The 19,289-nt window shown below is 44.5% G+C and overlaps 1 protein-coding gene across 2 annotated transcripts in view; it reads left to right on the plus strand.

Moving 5' to 3' along the window:
• TMCC2 (transmembrane and coiled-coil domain family 2) overlaps positions 1-19,289 on the plus strand; it is a 61,949-nt gene that overhangs the window by 1,912 nt on the left and 40,748 nt on the right. For both annotated transcript variants that reach the window (XM_044288417.1, XM_044288418.1), the window contains exon 2: positions 12,300-12,887. In XM_044288417.1, coding sequence (XP_044144352.1) covers positions 12,300-12,887 — 588 coding nt within the window. The remainder of the gene's footprint in view (positions 1-12,299; positions 12,888-19,289) is intronic.

Below are 19,289 nucleotides of genomic sequence, written 5' to 3' on the forward strand. Positions count from 1 at the left end.
GATATTAAAGGGCATGTTATCAGTATTAAACATCCAGAAAACCCCTTTTAAACATAGTGTAAGAGATGTTATAAAAACATCTAAAAGAAAAAACGCTTGTTGCCTACCAATCGCATTGCTACTTTCATTCCCTACAGTGCGCTTGAAAAAGGAAAGTTGTGCATGGATTGGTTGCTATAGACAAGAAAGAGTCTTTATTTTAGGGCTCGTTCTGTGGACCACAAATTGCTGTCCGCGATGCACGGGCACCGACCGTGACCCAGCCGCACGGGGATCATGGACCTTGAATGGGTCCGCGATCCCTATGTTCCACAAAAAGATAGAACATGCTCTATCTTTTTTGCGATGTGGAGGCACGGAACAGAACCCCAGGAAGCACTCCGTAGTGTTCCGTTCTGCATCTCCGGATTTGCGGACCCATTGAAGTGAATGGGTCCTCTTCCATGATGCGTTATGCACACGGTGCCCATGTATTGCGGCAACGGGCAGCACTCGTTCGTGTGAACGAGCCACTAGGCTCAGGCTACATGGGGATCTTCACCATGACCAGCACTGCAGCCAGTGAACAGAGTTGGGTTGCTGGATTTTTTTCGATTCTACGATTGTGTCAATTTACGAGTCGCAATGGGACCCAATTCATCGAAATGGCTGCTCTGCTACACAGTGATTGTTGGTGTCGTGAACAAGATTGCCTTGTAGCCCCAGCCTTAGACAATTTTCATCAATTGTGATGGTGTTGTACACTTAAGGGGAGATTTATCAAAACTGGCGCTTTCTGCATCGGTCGTCATATCCCCTACGCTGCAGGAGAATGGGCCTAATTTATGATGGCAGTAGAAATCTATGGCAGCTCTGAATGGCGAGGGCAGCTTTAAAAAAAAAAAAAAAAAGTAGCATGTAAAAAGTCGCAGACACATGTTTGTGAAATTTTAAAGACCCTTTTCTGGCGCATGGAGATGATAGATATCCCTATTAAGCCTTTTGCACATGACTGTGTCCGTTTTACGATCTGCAAAGCTTGGATCCATAAAACATGAACTGGACGTGTGCATCCCGCATTTACCGCTTCTGCACATCCCGCCCTGTGTTAGAAATGCCTCTTGTCTGCAGAACAGACAAGAATGGGACATGTTCTATTTTTTTTTTTTTTTTTTTTTGTGGTGCCGCAAAATGGACTTACGGATGTGGACAGCACGCGGCTGTTAGCAGCCCAATAGAAATGAATGGGTCTGCAGATAGTATGCGGACTAAAAATATGGTGGTGTGCATGGGTCCTTTTCAGAAATCCACATCCTCAATGTACAGCTTATTATAAATTATAACATGCACAGGGGACCTGGATCAAATCACAGTAGTGCTGTTCCACACATGCTCTGTAGTGTGTGGACTCTCCAGTTGCATTATGGGAGATGATGTTGCCACTGACTCACACAGTGAACTAAAGAAGCAAAACAAATGGCACACGATAATGAAAAAGGGCATGGTAAAAGCACATCAAATTTGTGCCTTATTGGATTTTTTATTTTTTTGGGGGGGATTTGGAAAACCCCTTTAAAGGGTTTCTACCACCAGAAATACTGTTATGTAGCTGACTGACATTAGTGATTAGTGACATTAGTATGTAGCACTTTTTTTTATATGCTAATGAGCCTCTAGGTGCTATGTGGGCGTAAAATCAGCACCTAAAGGCTCCGTCTACTCACCCTTTATCCCGCCCAGGTCCCCTGTTCTGCCCGCCCCGCTCCTCTTGATTAATGGCACGGTTCCCTGCATTGCAGACGAAATCCCGCGCCTGCGCCGTTCACGTCTGTATTTGGCGCAGTGAGTGATTGATGCGCTCCTGGTACCGGATTCCTCACGGCGCCTGCCCTGACTACGTCACAGTGAGGAAGCCGGCATCAGGAGAGCGGCCTTCACTCACTGCGCCTGCTCCGAAGATTGCTGCAGGGAGAAATGTGAAAAACATACTGTAATGTAGTGCGGACATTCGCGCATCACTAATGTCAGTCAGCTACATAACTGTATTTCTGGTTGTAGAAGCCCTTTAATTTGTTTCATCTGCTAGATGTGGAACGTTTCTAATGACCCATCCTCGATTTACTACAATGGGGTAAAAACTACATGTAAAAGCTAAATATGTAGTTCTGACACAAATGCACATTTTAAATACATAGAAGTGTTTAACCCACACCTATAAGACAATGGGGGCATATCCTAGCGATATGCCCCTATTGCAGTGATGGTGAACCTTTTAGAAACTGAGTGCCCAAACTGCAACCCAAAGCCCAGTTATCACCAAGTGCCAACCCAACAATGTAACCTGAATACCAATACATATATATCTTCTAGGGATCGACCGATATTGATTTTTTTTTTTAGGGCCGATACCGATAATTTGTGAACTTTCAGGCCGATAGCCGATAATTTATACCGATATTCTGGGAATTTTTATTTTTGAATAAAAAAAAAAATAATTCCCACAAATCTGCTGAAAATTAATGTTTATTGTTAATGTGTATTTATTTATTTTTTAAAATCTTTCTTTCTCATTTATACTTAATATTTTTTTTTTTTTTTTTTTTTTTAAACTAACTTTTATTCCCCTTAGGGACTAGAACCCTTGTCTTATTCACACTGATAGAGATCTATCAGGGGGAATAGGAGCTCACACTGTCCCTGCTGCTTTGTGCACACAGCAGCATGGAGCTTACCATGGCAGCCAGGGCTTCAATAGCGTCCTGGCTGCCATGGTAACCGATCGGAGCCCCAGCATTACACTGCTGGGGCTCCGATCGGAGGAGCAGGGGAGAGGGGATCCTGTGGGGGGGCTCACTGCGCCACCAATGCTTAATACTGGGGGGGGGTTGGGGGGGAGGCGCACTGCGCCACCAATGGGGTTGGGGGGGGGGGACTGCGCCACCAATGAAGCTTAATCTCTCATTCATTCATATACAGGAGGCGGGAGCTGCAGTATCACATAGCTGGCTCCCGACCTCTATGAGCAATAGCTGCGATCCGCGGCACCTGAGGGGTTAACTACCGCAGATCGCAGCTACAGCTCATAGAGGTCGGGAGCCGGCTATGTGATTCTGCAGCTCCCGCCTCCTGTATATGAATGAATGAATGAGAGATTAAGCTTCATTGGTGGCGCAGTGGCCACAGCCCCTCCCCTCCTCTTGTCTCCTGTCCATTCATTGGCGGCAGCAGCAGCAGCACAGGGGGAGGAGACACTGCTTCCTTCTCCCCTGTGCTGCTAAGGGGAACACGGCGAGCGCTGTCAGCAGCGCAAAATAAATGCCGATACCGATAGCGTTCAAAATCCTGAATATCGGCCGATATCGGTAAATCCGATAATCGGTCGATCCCTAATATCTTCTATATACTTTATCACTTAGCTATAATAGCCTGCCTACATTCAATGCGCTGCCTGTGCTGTTCATAGTGCACCCTGCGCTGGTGAAGGGCAGGAAAAATCTAAGTCATATTGTTACACCATAGACTTTCTCCAGGGCACGGGTGCCCACAGAGAGGGCTCAGAGTGCTGCCTCTGGCACCCGTGCCATAGGTTCGCCAACACTGCCCTATTGTCTGTGATGAGACAACCCCTGTAGATGCAATGCCAGATTTTGTATATTGGGGGATGCCACAAGTCTGTTGTACTTTTGGGCATAAGATGCATCATAATATTAAATTGTGAAGCTTGTCTTATGAGGCATGCCCCTAGAAGCGGATGATAACTGTAAGGCCCCATTCACACGTCCGCAATTTCGTTCCGCACTTCCGGGTCCACATTTCCATTCCCGAAAACAGTAGAACATATCCTATTCTTGTCCGCAATTGGCATATTCTATTAGTGCCGGCAATGTGCGCTCCGCAAAATGTGAACGCACATTGCCGCTGTCTGTGTTTTGCGGATCTGCAAAACTCGTTACGGACGTGTGAATGGAGCCTAAGGGCCAGTTTACACAGTGTTTTTTTTTTTGTTTTTTTTTAACACTGATTTTCGTGCTTTCCCATCTCAAAATCGGCTCCAAAAGAGCCTCCTATTCATTTCAGTGGGAAGCAACACTTGTATTATTTTTTTTCCATGTGGAAAAAAGCAGGATCCCCTTCTCTCATTGAAATGAATAGGCAGCATAAAAAAAATGCTCTGTATGAGTCCATGCGTTTTCTGTCTGTTTTTTTGGTGCAAATATGCACCAAAACCAACAAGCTGAAAATGCAGTTTTGTATTGACATAAAAGCCCATTAGTTTAAAAAAAAATATGGAAAAATGCATCTAAAACACCTCAAAAACCACATGTGAATTCTGCACTGAACTTTGTAGGTTGATTTTCAGAATCAGTCATGTGAACAGATTTTATTGTGCGGTAAACATTGGGTGAAGGAAATAAGTCGTAGGCAGCTACAGTGTAGAAACCGTACTGGACTACCAAATAAAAGGAGAACAGAATTACCGTATACAGAAGGCACAATTTAGGGATTTAGGCTGTATAACCTTTCCGGACCTCCGCTGTACATGTGCAGTGGAAGTCCGGTCTTTAAAAATGGCGTCCATAACCTCTAGGTTCATGGGTACTTTCACACTTGCGGCAGAGTGATCCGGCAAGCAGTTCTGTCGCCGGAACTGCCTGCCGGATTCCTCAAAACATATGCCAACTTTTTTTCGTTCTGCTCATGTGCAGACCGGAAGGATGGATCCGGCATTCAGGCAAGTGTTCATTATTATTTTTTGGGCTGGAGATAAAACCGTAGCATGCTACGATTTTAGCTTTTGCCTGATCAGTCAAAAAGACTGAACTGAAGACATCCTGATGCATCCTGAACGGATTTCTCTCCATTCAAAATGCATGGGGATATGCCTGATCAGTTCTTTTCCGATATAGAGCCCCTAGGATGGAACTCTATGCCGGAAAAGAAAAACGCTGGTGTGAAAGTACCCTAAGGTTTTTTTTTTTTTCTTCCGTTAACGTTCCGTTTTTTTTTGTTCTGTATACGCATCCTATACGGAACGATTCATTTGAACGGATCCGCAAAAAATGAAGGTATTCCGTATGTCTTACGTTTCCGTTCCTTTCAAAGATAGAACATGTCCTATTATTGTTCGCATAACGGACAAGGATAATACTGTCTATTAGGGGCCAGCTGTTCCGTTCTGCAAAAAACGGAATGCAAACGGACGGCATCAGTATTTTTTTTGCAGATAGATGTTTGCGGGTCGTAAAATACAGAAAAAGCTATACGGTCGTGTGCAAGAGGCCCAAGTCTGATTAAATGCCTGATCGGTCATAAAAAATGACATGCGTTTGCAACGGAACTGCCTGCCGGAACCAAACAACACAAGTGTGAATGTACCCTTTTAAACAGCAGAAACCTAGGGCTAAAGTCTTTTTCTGTTTTGTAAGGGAGTCCATAATACACATACCTGAACTCGAAGTTACAAAACTTAAGTTCGTTCAACACTAGTTCTGGTCTCTCTGAAGAAACCAGGGCTTTTAGAGCTGTAGTTCCTGTGGAGCCCTGCAGGTGGCAGGGCTCCACAAGAACACAGCAAATCTGCAATGAATGGCAATAGTAATTTGACTGCTTGTTATAGTCATCTAGGGTACTATATAAATGTAAAAATAATTATCACAAACTGAACGGCGTAATGTAAAAGAAAACAAAGTGGCATAGTTGGCATTTTTTTTTCGTCGTTTCACCTTCAAAAACGTTATCAATAAAAACTTTTTCGCAGAAAATGAGCCCTTACACAGTTCCGTAGATGTAGCTATAAAAAGGTTATGGGGGTCAGAATTTGGTGATGTAAAGAAAAAACGATTTTGTTTTTCCAAAGATTTTTTTATTTTTTATTTTTTCAGTATTAAAACACAAGAAAAACGCTATAAATGTGGTATTGGAAATATAAAGTTATGGCTCTGGGAAGGCAGGGAGTAAAAAATAAATAAAACGGAAACGGAGAATTGCAGGATGTTGAAGGGGTTAAATATATATATATTTTGCATATTCAGTATAGTTAATAGTATACAATGCCATAATTAAAGTGTACAGAGGCATTTGTATATGTTCTATCAAAATGCATACGCCTACTTACCATGTCAAGGTTGCCTCTTTCCAGTGAGTACCGTGTTTCCCCGAAAATAAGCCCTAGCGCTATTTTGCAGGGTTTTTGGAGTAGGCTTAAAGAGGACCTTTCACCTGGATATCCTTAATCTAATTATTATCCTACCTTATAGTCCCTGGCGTGGACTTGTATTTCTCCTGGGCGCGGTTATCTTCTCCCTGGCTGCGAGCGCATCCAATCATAGCGCCCCGCTCTTAGCCAGGGAGAAGGAGCTCAAGCTCTCACGAGAACTGCAGCTCCTTCTCACGCGAGAACTTGAGCTCCTTCTCCCTGGCTAAAAGCGGGGCGCTTTGATTGGATGCGCTCGCAGCCAGGGAGAAGATGACCACTCCCAGGAAAACTTCAAGTCCACGCCTAGTATAACTAAGTCGCCTCATTAGCATATGAGGCGCCAAAGGATACGGGGACCACAGCAGAAGAACGGGGGGTTCTTTAGAAAAAAAAGTGCCAAGACATCAGTGGGGGCCGCACTATAAGGTAGGATAATAACTACTGTAGATTAAGGATATCCAGGTGAAAGGTCCTCTTTAAAATATAAGCCCTAGATACAGCCATATTTTATTTTGTATAAAGGGAAGGTGGGGGAAATGTGCGGACTGCAGCAGCTCAGGAGCGCTCACTAATGGCTCCTGAGCTGCCATGAAACTGGGCGGGCGGGCAGCGCAGGCTTCAGTGAAGCAGCCAGCTCGTGCATACATCTCAGCACCTAACGGGCGGGCTGGCGGTTTGACTAAATGCTAAATTATTCCAGCAGCCCGTTCTTCCCTTCTTTTTCACATTGGGTGGGCTGGCGGCTTCTCTGTATGCCCTGTACTGCCACCAGCCCGCACGTTCTTACTTACATGAAGGAGGCAGCAGAAGGATCTCCTTCTCTTCTCTGCTCCCTGGAGGAGCTCCCTACATCTCTCCCGTGCCGTATCTGCTCTCCCTGGTACCGTAGATTGCTACCTAGGTCCCTTGGGTAAGGACAGCACAGGGGCAATATACGGTACCAGAATGAAAAATGTGTGGCAAATATGACTATAACCCCCCTCATCCATAGGAATGCACCCATGTACTGCAGTATATGGGTGCATTCCTATGGATGAGGGGGGGGGGTTATAGTGATATTTAATATAAACACTATCCAAGGACTTTTCTTTAATTGGCATGTGTCTATATAAAATATGTTCATGGAGCCCAAATAAGCCCCAACCCTTTTTTCGGAGAAAAAAAAATAAGATCCTGTCTTATTTTTCGGAGAAACACGGTACCTACTCTAATTTGGCACAGCACCACATAGGCTACAGCACCTCACCAACAGGTGGCATGACCCAGCAGTCCACCAGCACCCCTGTTGTTGGACGGCACTGGGCCCCACCAACCCACATCACAACCGCAGCCACGCAGTACCGTAGCATGTGAACATGTAAGAAGCTCCCCTGTCCATGTGCTCTCACGAACTACAACTGAGACCGGGTAGGAATCTATTAACCCTTATTCAGTCTCCTGCTAATTAAAAGCACGTGAGCCAAATGGGAGGAGTACAGACCCCATGTAAGAAGGCAAGGCAAAGAAAATATGGATTGCACATCCAATAGCCTTGTGATAGCCAGTTTATTAATAATGGCTTTATATACGATTTAATTTATGCTGAGAAGCAATAGATCAGTGCATAGCATGTGGATGCTATGCACACAGTTTGGCGGTAGTCATGTAGTAAATGGCCAGGGTTCCTTTCCACCTTCCACAATTTGACAGGGTGAAATATGAAGCATTTCAGTAAATGCTTACTACTCATACTGTGGTCACACTTGAGTACAGAATGTCATTTACTGTAATGCTAGGGCTTAGAAGCCGGTGACTTAAAGTGAAATTGCCATTCTCATAAATAGCACATGACTGTAATACTACAAGCACTTTCCCACAGAAGTCAGGGATCTCAGCGCTACAAAATTGTCCCAGCTAGGACACTCTTTGACTTAAAAATCACAAAGCTCAGCAGTCCCATGTAACAAATGTTCACTGTTGTGAAAAACTGCACGAAAAATGCCAAAAAAACTGTTCCATGTAAACCTGAAGTTGCCACCTTGTAATTTCCTATGTTGATTACTTATAGTGGACTAATAATCATTTTTATGTATTTTCTTTAGATTGTATCCTCATCTATATTTTCAGTGCCCATTACTCATGTGAAAAAGGCTGCTGTCATTTTGAATCCTTTAACCCCTTCAGGACCCTGCCATTTTTCACCTTCAGGACCAGGCCATTTTTTGCAAATCTGACATATGTCTCTTTATGTGGTGATAACTTTGAAACGCTTTTGCTTATCCAGGCCATTCTGAGATTTGTTTTCTCGTCACATATTGTACTTCATGGTAGTGGTAAATTTGAGTCAAAATATTTCATTTTTATTTATCAAAATTTTAAAAATTTCAATTTATCTGCTTTTAAAACAGATAGTGATACCTCCTAAAATAGTTATTACTGTACACTTCCCATGTGTCTACTTCATGTTTAGATCATTTTGTAAATTCGAAAAATCGGCATGTTTGGTACCCACAGAAGTACTTCACAGAAGTTCGGGTGTGGCTTATGTGTTCTGTAGATTGTATTTTCCCTTATAACATGGTTATAAGAGAGAATAATAGCATTCTTAATACAGAATGCATAGTACAATGTCCATTGAGGGGTAAAAAATAATAAACAAATTTAACTCACCCCTTCCACTTGGTCGTGTGGATGGGGTGAGTTAAATTTGTTATTTTTAGCCCCTCAATGGACGTTTTAGTAAGCATTCTGTATTAAGAATGCTATTATTTTCCCTTATAACCATGTTATAAGGGAAAATAAAACAGATCGGGTCCCCATCCCGATTGTCTCCTAGCAACCATGTGTGAAAATCGCAGCGCATCCGCACTTGCTTGCGGAGGCTTGCGATTTTCACGCAGCCCCATTCACTTCCATGGGGCCTGCGTTGCGTGAAAAACTCACAATATAGAGCATGTTGCGATTTTCACGCAACGCACAAGTGATGCATGTAGCTGAAATTTCAGAATTTCACTTTTTTGGCAGATTTTACTTTTTTATGCTACTTTCACACTTGCGTTTTTAGCTTTCCGTTAGTGAAATCTGCCATGGGCTCTCACAAGCGGTCCAAAACGGATCAATTTTGCCCTAATGCATTCTGAATGGAAAATGATCCGCTCAGAATGTATCAGTTTGCCTCCGATCAGCTCCATTCCGCCCTGGAGGCCGACACCAAAAGCTGCCTGCATCGTTTTGCTGTCCGCTTGATGAAACTGAGCCAAACGGATCCATCCTGGCACACAATGTAAGTAAATGGGGACGGATCCGTTTTCTCTGACACAATCTGGCTCAATAGAAAACTGATCCGTCTCCCATTGACTTTCAGTGGAGTTCATGACTGATCTGTCTTGGCTATGTTACAGATAATATAAACAGATCCGTTCATGATGGATGCATGCGGTTGTATTATTGTAATGGATACGTTTTTGCAGATCCATGACGTATCCGCCAAAAAACGCGAGTGTGAAAGTAGCCTTAAACCATTTTTCAAGTAACAAAGCAAGGGTTAACAGCCAAACCAAACTCATTATTTATTACCCTGATACAGCTGTCAGTCACTGATAACACCTCCCAATTTACAATTAAAGGGGTTATCCCATCTTAGACAATGGGGGCATATCGCTAGGATATGCCCCCATTGTCTGATAGGTGTGGGTCCCACCTCTGTGACCCGCGCTTACAAGGAGAACGAAGCCGGGGAGAGTTGTGGCTGGAGGACCCTTGGGTCCGTCCACCACCAGGCGCAGCTCCCCGCCTCTCCCATTGAAGTGAATGGGAGCGCACCGTGCATGCGCGGCCACCGCTCCCATTCATTTATATGGGGCTGACGGAAAAAGCCGAGCCAGCTGGCTCGGCCTATTTTCAGCGGCCCCATAGAAATGAATGGAGGGCGGCTGCGCATGCGCAGTGCGCCCAACTCAAGTTTCTCCGCTCCGTTCTCCTTGTAGGTGCGGGTCCCAGAGGTAGGACCCGCACCTATCAGACAATGGGGGCATAGCCTAGCAATATGCCCCCATTGTCTAAGATGGGATAACCCCTTTAAGTCAGAAATGGCAGAGATAAATGTGTAAATAGCAAGTTTTGCTGAACCTTTTCCCACCAAACTATATTTTAATCTGTTCAGCTCCTCCTGCTCTATAACATGCTGCCTGCAGATTGCACTGCATTTCATGGTGGCAGGTCCTCTTGTCTGAGATAATAAAAAATCTCAAACAAGGCCTATAATAGCTTAAAATAAAAAAATGTTTGCATTGCATTAGACCACTGAGGGCAGTGACTGGCTGCAGCAGTCAGGTGCCATATGCAGGCATGTCTCCGCCATTGCCTGTGTAAACAAGCAGTAGCAGCAGGACCAGTGCCCCAGAGAATTTAGCTGGAGGAAGGGGTGAGCGTAAGATGATTATTATTTTTTTAAAGCTTTTGTAGGGCTTGCCCAAGATCTTTAATTATCCCTGACAACCCTTTAATACTGGGCAGACTGTAAAAGCACAAATTCTGTTGAGCTCATTCTCTAGTACACTCCCAGTCAGTACAGTGAAATAACCCCCCAAAAATTATCTTTCAAAGCCTTGTAGGATTGTTTAAAGGTGTTATCCAATATCATAAACCGCCCACCCATGTACTGGGTCGCGGGTGACACTATGGAGGCTCGCCGCCCCCCCCTCCCTGACACTGGATGTTTTCATCGGCGCACGGGGAGAAGCAGCAACAGGGATGCGGGGACCAGGTGCGGCACGGGGACCCAGGTAAGTATATTCCCTGTGAGGGGCCTGGCACATGGGGGGCAGTTTATGATATTGGATAACCCCTTTAAGGAAGGGAATTTCTGCTGATGCGCTTGATGAGATCCAATCTACTATACAAATAACTGGTCCTTTTTCAGCCTCCTGTACACTGCTGGCATATAAGATTTCTATAAAGGGCCATCCGTTCTGTAAATTGCCGCAGGCACACGGGCGGCATCTGTGTTTTGCGGATCCGCAATTTGTAGAACGCAAAACATGGCACGGTCGTGTGAACAAGCCTATAATATGTAAAAAAAAAAAAAAAATTGTGGTTAGTTCCATATTATGGAGAAATTCTCTCTGAGAAGCATTGCTCAGGGGGTGAAGGGCTCATGCACGTTGCTTTGCCAACCCTAGCAGATAATTCTGCGGCCCTTTGTTTTTCCTTTTCTTATTTTCATGGAACACACTCGGAAGAAACATGAAACTGTTACTTGGGGGAAATGATTACAATAATGTATGCACATATATATATTTTATTATCTGATAGGAAATAATAGAGATTCACAGTGACCTTTAAAACCCCAGGGCGGTGGAGCTCGGATCCTGTTGAACCGCTGCTTTCTTGACCAAGCCATCATGATGTATTAATAATTAACGTGTGCTTGTCTGTGTTTTTTTTTTTTTTTTTTTTTTTTTTTTTTTCTTTTTTCTCGCTGTCACACAATCCCATGTTCGTTTGTCATATACTTAATCTCTTCTCTCACTTTCCCATCGTTTCTCGCACACTTCTTCACACCTACTTTCTCAGCCTCGAGTGCTATATCTTCCTGTCTTTCTTGCTGATATTCAGCTTTTTTCCCAGACTGTCACGCCTTGCTGTCCCCTCCTGTCGGCATTGCAGGTTAGCCCAGAGCGTAGACACCAGTCTGGGAACCTGATAGCTGATGTGGAGACTGTAAATTTTTCATGGATGTAATGTGACATTCTCTTGCTGACTCCGGCCAGCTGTAAACTCTCAGACTGCGGGATTTCAGGTCTGACGAGCGCCAGTGCCTATGGAGATTAAACGGTTAGCACTGTGGCCGGGCGCTATATTGCAGGAAATAGGCCTAGGCATTAGGGCAGGGTATATACCAAAGCTTAGCCCAAACCCTTTCTTAGCGTTAATAGTAGATTGGGTCAGGATGGAAAGCTTGTAAACTGTTACATAAGTGATAGCTGCACTTCTGGAGGTAACAGCAGTTCATAGATCTAGTTTGTATGACCGTTTAGTGTACATTTACGTGTCATGTGAAAAGCATGTTAGTTCTGGCTAGTTATCTTAATAACGTACTGTTTGATAAAAGCCTAAGTGTCTAACAAACCATATTTCCCTACAGAAAATCCAACAGCTTTCTGAAGGATCCATGTTTGGACACGGACTGAAGCACCTCTTCCATAGCCGTCGGCGTTCTAGAGAGCGGGACCACCAGGCAGCTTCAGAACCCGCTGCTGCTTGCTCGACCCCTGGACCCCAAACTCCACAAGCATCCATAACTGCTCCCCTGTCCTCTTCAGATCACGACTCTGCAGATGAGAAAGAGCGTTCTCCAGAAATGCATCGAGTGTCTTATGCTGTTTCTTTGCATGATTTACCAGCACGTCCAACTGCCTTTAACCGTGTGCTACAACAAATCCGCTCCCGTCCTTCTGTCAAGAGAGGCTCTGGTCAGCATGGGGGTGGTCGGCGGAGCAAGAGTGGTCCTGGGGACACTGCTCACCATCATCATCATCAGCAGTTGCGAGGAGGAAGCCCTCATCTTCCTAGGCGTCCCCCACCAATGGATGGTGGGCTGGCTGCAGTGTTACACCATCACCAAGGTCGACCCAGATCTTCTTCTACAACTGATGCTGCGATGTTGGCTGGAGCTGATGTTGCTGGAGCCGCCGGATTTTCACATGAAGATCAAGACAGAGCAGCAGAAAAGGTATGGCGGGTATCATCCTATCATAAGAATTCCTTGCTGCGTCCAATTGTATATAGCTCACGTTTGGCATCTGATCCAGGATGGCTCCAGTTGCATGCGATGAACGTCACCATAGGCTCTCATTCACATGACAGAGGCCAAAAGAGTGTCCTGATATGCAGTAGATTGCCCTTTCCTATACAGTGAGCCACCATAAAAATATATGCCATATGGCAAACTGCGGAACGGGTGCGGACCCATTCATTCTCTATGTGGACGGAATGGATGCGAAAGCACACAGTGTGCTATCCGCATCCACATTTCCGGAGCGCGCCGCTGATCTTCGGGTCCGCAAAAAAAATAGAACATGTCCTATTCTTGTCCGCAATTGTGGCAAGAATAGGCATTTCTATGGGGGTGCCGGCCGGGTGTATTGCAGATCCACAATGCACTACGGACGTGTGAATGGACCCTAAGACGCTGTTCACACCATCTTTGCTCCCTTATGTTTTCTTTCAACGTACATTGCTAAGAAAGAGGTGCAATTGTGTTCCCAGTGTATTCTTTTTTGACAAACCGGTATACAGTTGTATACGTTCTTATTTTTTTTTCTTTTTGAAGATGTACAGTTATACCCATGTGCTTGGATCATTAAATTCTTATTAACTTACTCATGTTTTAGTGGCTCAGAAAAAAACAGCCCCCACTTTTCAGTACATGCACACGTTCAGGATTCATGTGCGGAGAATCCTCACTGAAATCCGCAGGTGTTCGCAGGCAAATCTGTGCTTTCAATCCACATCAATTGGTGCGGATTTGGTGTGGATTCGGTGTGGATTTTACTAAGTGAATGAAGAAAATCTGGCCAGGAAAAATAAAATAAATTGACATGCTTGGGATTTTAAAATTCACTCAAAATCCGCGCGGAAAAAATCTGCATCGTGTGTATTGAGAATGTCAAATTCTCATAGAATACAATGTACATAACCTACCGTGCAGATTTTCTGCACGCAATCCTGATCGTGTGCATTTAGCCTTAAAGTGGGATATAAGATGTAAACCTGTCCCACCCTTTGGCATGCAGCTCTACTGTAGAAGCCTTGTGGGTACGTTACTGTGCGTTTGTAGATATTTCAGTCAGGAGACTGAGGTGAGAGGTGGTACACTTGTACAGTATGGCGTGTGCCCGTGTTCTACATAGGATATGCGGTTACATACAGAGGTGAAGAATTGTATTTCTACCGCTACCAGACTAATTAACAATGAATAATTCACATGTGTATACTTGTCACGCTGCTGCTGACACGTTACATGTTTACAAGCATGGTGGTGTTTCATCCTGGTCTATGTAGACTAGTCCTGTAGGTTATAGCAGCTCTGATAGGTAAAAGAAACACAGTTTTTGTACTAGAAATATATTGGAGAAATGATGCTGAATATAATAATAATCTTTATTTATACAGCGCCAGCATATTCGGAAGCGCTTTACAATTCAGGGGTTCATGTACAAACAGTCATAAATAACATAGCAACAGACAAGTCAATAATTACCACAAGTGGAATGAGGACCCTGCTCGCAAGAGCTTACAATCTATGAGGAGATAGGGGGGACACAAAAGGTAAAAGTGCTTGTTTTGTTCAATGGTTCAACCATCTTGGGAGAATAGGGGAGAAGATGTAAAGCTGCATGAGCCGGTGAGCAGCCAATATATGAAGTGCTTCTGGGTGCATGGGTGCAGTGGAGAGTTTGCTGGAGGATCAGGTTCAGGAAATGATACATACTATATATGGACAGGACTTAGATCAGGGGATGTGATAGTCCACCCTAAAAAGATGTGTTTTTAGGGAGCCCCCAAAACTGTGTACAGTATTTTTCACCCTATAAGACGCACCGGCTGTCACGGACGGTGTACAGGAAACAAGACAAAGCAACATGCATATATGACTGAGTGGATCCAAAGCTAAGGAACCAAAAGGGAGACCCCTGCACAAGACCTGAGACTTTCCCTGGCTGCTCAGCCTATGCAAAGATCCCAGAGGAGGAAGGTTGCATATCCACGTACCTCGACTATATAACCCCTGAACACCCTACAATAGTGAGGGGACACGACCACCGGCTCCCTACACCAGGCACGGAGGGAGTCGGGGTCACCTGGGATCCAGCAAACAGAAAATAACAGATAAATGTTCAGCACTTAACTTTGTAGCAGACTGGAAAACAAGATCAGCATGCACACACACTCCAGGAAGTAGTATAAGCCGCCCAGTAATGCATTATGGGGCGGAATTTAAAGGGATGCAATCAGTCCAACTCCATGACAGCTGAGAGAGGCTAACGAGATGAGGAACTGAACAGCACAACAAAGAGAACTCAAGGAGGAGGTTCTGAAAGGCCTCTGTCAGAGCTTCTCAGCTGTCTGGTTGTGACAGTACCCCTCCCTCTACGAGTGGACTCCGGACACTCAGAGCCCACCTTCTCAGGATGGGACCTATGGAAAGCCCTGATGAGACGAGAGGCCTTAATGTCCGTCACTGGGACCCACATCCTCTCCTCAGGACCATAACCCTCCCAATGAACAAGGTACTGAAGAGAACCGCAGACAAGACGAGAATCCACAATCCTAGAGACCTGAAATTCAAGATTCCCATCAACCATAATCGGAGGAGGAGGCAAAGGCGAGGGTACAATGGGTTGAACATAAGGTTTCAATAAGGACTTATGAAAAACATTATGGATCTTCCAAGTCTTAGGAAGATCAAGACGGTAGGCAACAGGATTGATGACAGACAGGATTTTGTAAAGCCCAATAAACCTAGGACCCAACTTCCAGGAGGGAACCTTCAATTTGATATTCTTGGTAGACAACCACACCAGATCACCAACATTCAGGTCCGGACCAAGCACACGTCTCTTATCTGCCACACGCTTATATCTCTCACTCGTGCTCTTCAGATTATCCTGAATCTTTTGCCAAATAGATGACAAAGACAAGGCGAATCTGTCCTCATCAGGTAAACCAGAAGACCCCTCTCCCGAGAGTCCCAAACTGCGGATGAAACCCATATGCACCAAAAAATGGTGACTTATCAGAGGACTCCTGACGACGGTTATTTAAAGCAAACTCAGCAAGGGACAAAAAAGAACACCAATCCTCTTGATTCTCCGCCACAAAACAGCGCAGATATGTCTCCAGATTCTGATTGACGCGCTCTGTCTGGCCATTCGACTGCGGGTGGAAAGCAGAAGAGAATGACAACCGAACCCAAGCGAGAACAGAGCCTTCCAGAATCTGGAAACAAACTGCGTGCCCCTATCAGAGACTATGTCTGAAGGAATACCGTGCAATTTGACAATGTGATCAATAAATGCCAGCGTCTTAGCATTGGGCAAACCAGGAAAAGGGATGAAATGCACCATTTTGCTAAAACGGTCCACCACCACCAGAATCGCAGTCTTCCCCGAGGAACGAGGCAGGTCCGTTATAAAGTCCATGGACAGATGTGTCCAAGGACGGGAAGGAATGGGTAAGGGAAGGAGAGGACGGACCCGATGGCCGTGAATGAGGGACTTTGGCACGAGCGCAAGTCTCGCAGGCTGCCACAAAACCCTCAACCGACTTACGAAGCGCAGGCCACCAGAATTTCCGAGCGATGAGATTCAGTGTGGCTCTTGCCCCCGGGTGCCCAGCAAGGACCGTATCGTGGTGTTCCTTAAAAATCTTGTGTCTTAAAGCGAGAGGCACAAACAACCTCCCAGGAGGACAAAGATCAGGGGCCTCTGACTGGGCTGCCTGCACTCTGCCTCCAATTCAGAAAAGAGAGCAGAGACCACCACACCTTCAGCCAAAATGGGACCCGGGTCTTCAAAATTCCCGCCTCCCGGAAAACAACATGACAGGGCATCTGCCTTCACATTCTTAACTCCAGGGCGGAACGTGACCACAAAATTAAACCTAGAAAAGAACAAAGACCATCTGGCCTGTCTCGGGTTCAGACGCTTGGCTGACTCCAAGTAGGCCAGATTTTTATGGTCAGTAAATACGGTAATAGGGTGTCTGGCTCCCTCTAGCCAATGGCGGCCATTCCTCAAAAGCCAACTTGATGGCCAACAATTCCCTATCTCCCACATCGTAATTTCTCTCTGCGGAGGAGAGTTTTTTCGAGAAAAGGCACACGGTCGCCATTTGGCAGGAGAGGAACCCTGAGACAAGACCGCCCCCACACCCACCTCAGAAGCGTCAACCTCAACTATGAAGGGTAAAGAAATATCAGGTTGCACCAAGATGGGAGCGGAAGCAAAACTCTCCTTGATATTAGAAAAAGCCTTACGCGCCTCTACTCACCAAGAAGAAAAATCTACCCCCTTTCTGGTCATATCAGTGAGTGGTTTAACAATAGAGGAATAATTCAAAATAAACTTCCTGTAATAATTGGCAAAGCCCAAAAACCGCATCAGCGCCTTCTGATTCTCAGGAAGCTCCCACTCAAGCACAGCGCGGACCTTCTCGGGGTCCATGCGAAAACCAGAAGCGGAGAGAAGAAACCCCAGAAATTGAATTTCTGGAACCGCAAACACACATTTTTCCAGTTTCGCATATAATTTATTCTCCCGCAGGATGAGCAAGACCTGACGTAAATGTTCCTTATGAGTCTTGAAATCAGGAGAAAAAATCAAAATGTCATCCAAATACACTAATACAAATTTTCCCATCAAATGATAAAAAATGCTGTTCACGAAATGCTGAAAAACGGCTGGGGCATTCATCAAACCAAAAGGCATAACCAAATTCTCAAAATGGCCCTCAGGGGTATTGAAGGCCGTCTTCCATTCGTCTCCTTCTCTGACCCTGACCAGGTTGTATGCCCCTCTTAGATCTAATTTGGAAAATACTTTAGCCCCAACAACCTGGTTAAACAGGTCCGGGATCAGAGGAAGCGGATAAGGGTCACGAATAGTGATACTGTTCAGCTCCCTAAAATCCAGACAAGGTCTTAACCCCTTAAGGACACAGCCTTTTTACACCTTAGGACCAGGCCATTTTTTGCAAATCTGACCAGTGTCACTTTAAGTGCTGATAACTTTAAAACGCTTTGACTTATCCAGGCCGTTCTGACATTGTTTTTTCGTCACATATTGTACTTCATGACACTAGTAAAATTAAGTCAAAAAAATATATTTTTTTTTGCACCAAAAAATACCAAATTTATCAAAAATTTTGAAAAAGTAGCAAATTTCAAAGTTTCAGTTTCTCTACTTCTGTAATACATAGTAATACCCCCAAAAATTGTGATGACTTTACATTCCCCATATGTCTACTTCATGTGTGAATTATTTTGGGAATGATATTTTATTTTTTGGGGATGTTATAAGGCTTAGAAGTTTAGGAGCAAATCTTGAAATTTTTCTGAAATTTACAAAAACTAAATTTTTAGGGACCATTTCAGGTCTGAAGTCGCTTTGCGAGGCTTACATAATAGAAACCACCCAAAAATGACCCCATCTAAGAAACTACACCCCTCAAGGTATTCAAAAGTGATTTTACATATGTTGTTAACCCTTTAGGTGTTGCACAAGAGTTATTGGCAAATGGGGATGAAATTTGAGAATTTCATTTTTCTGTCTAATATTTCATTTTTACCCATTTTTTCCACTAACAAAGCAAGGGTTAACAGCCAAACAAGACTGTATCTTTATTGCCCTGACTCTGCAGTTTACAGAAACACCCAATATGTGGCCGTAAACTACTGTACGGCCACACAGCGGGGCGTAGAGTGAAAGGTGCGCCGTATGGTTTTTGTAAGGTTGATTTTTATGGACTGGTTTATTTACACCATGTCCCATTTGAAGCCCCCTGATGCACCCCTAGAGTAGAAACTCCCTAAAAGTGACCCCATCTAAGAAACTACACCCCTCAAGGTATTCAAAACTGGTTTTACATACGTCGTTAACCCTTTAGGTGTTGCACAAGAGTTATTGGCAAATGGGGATGAAATTAGAAAATTTCTTTTTTTGCCTTATTTTCCATTTTAACCCATGTTTTCCACTAACAAATCAAGGGTTAACAGCCAAACAAGACTGTATCTTTATTGCCCTGACTCTGCCGTTTACAGAAACACCCAATATGTGGCCGCAAACTACTGTACGGCCACACAGCGGGGCGTAGAGTGAAAGGTGCGCCGTGTGGTTTTTGGAGGGCTGATTTTTATGGACTGGTTTATTTACACCATGTCCCATTTGACGCCCCCTGATGCACCCCTGGAGTAGAAACTCCCTAAAAGTGACCCCATCTAAGAAACTACACCCCTCAAGGTATTCAAAACTGGTTTTACATACGTCGTTAACCCTTTAGATGTTGCACAAGAGTTATTGGCAAATGGGGATGAAATTTGAAAATTCCATTTTTTTGCCTTATTTTCCATTTT

This window comes from Bufo gargarizans, chromosome 3 (genome assembly GCF_014858855.1).
Source record: "Bufo gargarizans isolate SCDJY-AF-19 chromosome 3, ASM1485885v1, whole genome shotgun sequence".
Taxonomy (NCBI): Eukaryota; Metazoa; Chordata; class Amphibia; order Anura; family Bufonidae; genus Bufo; species Bufo gargarizans.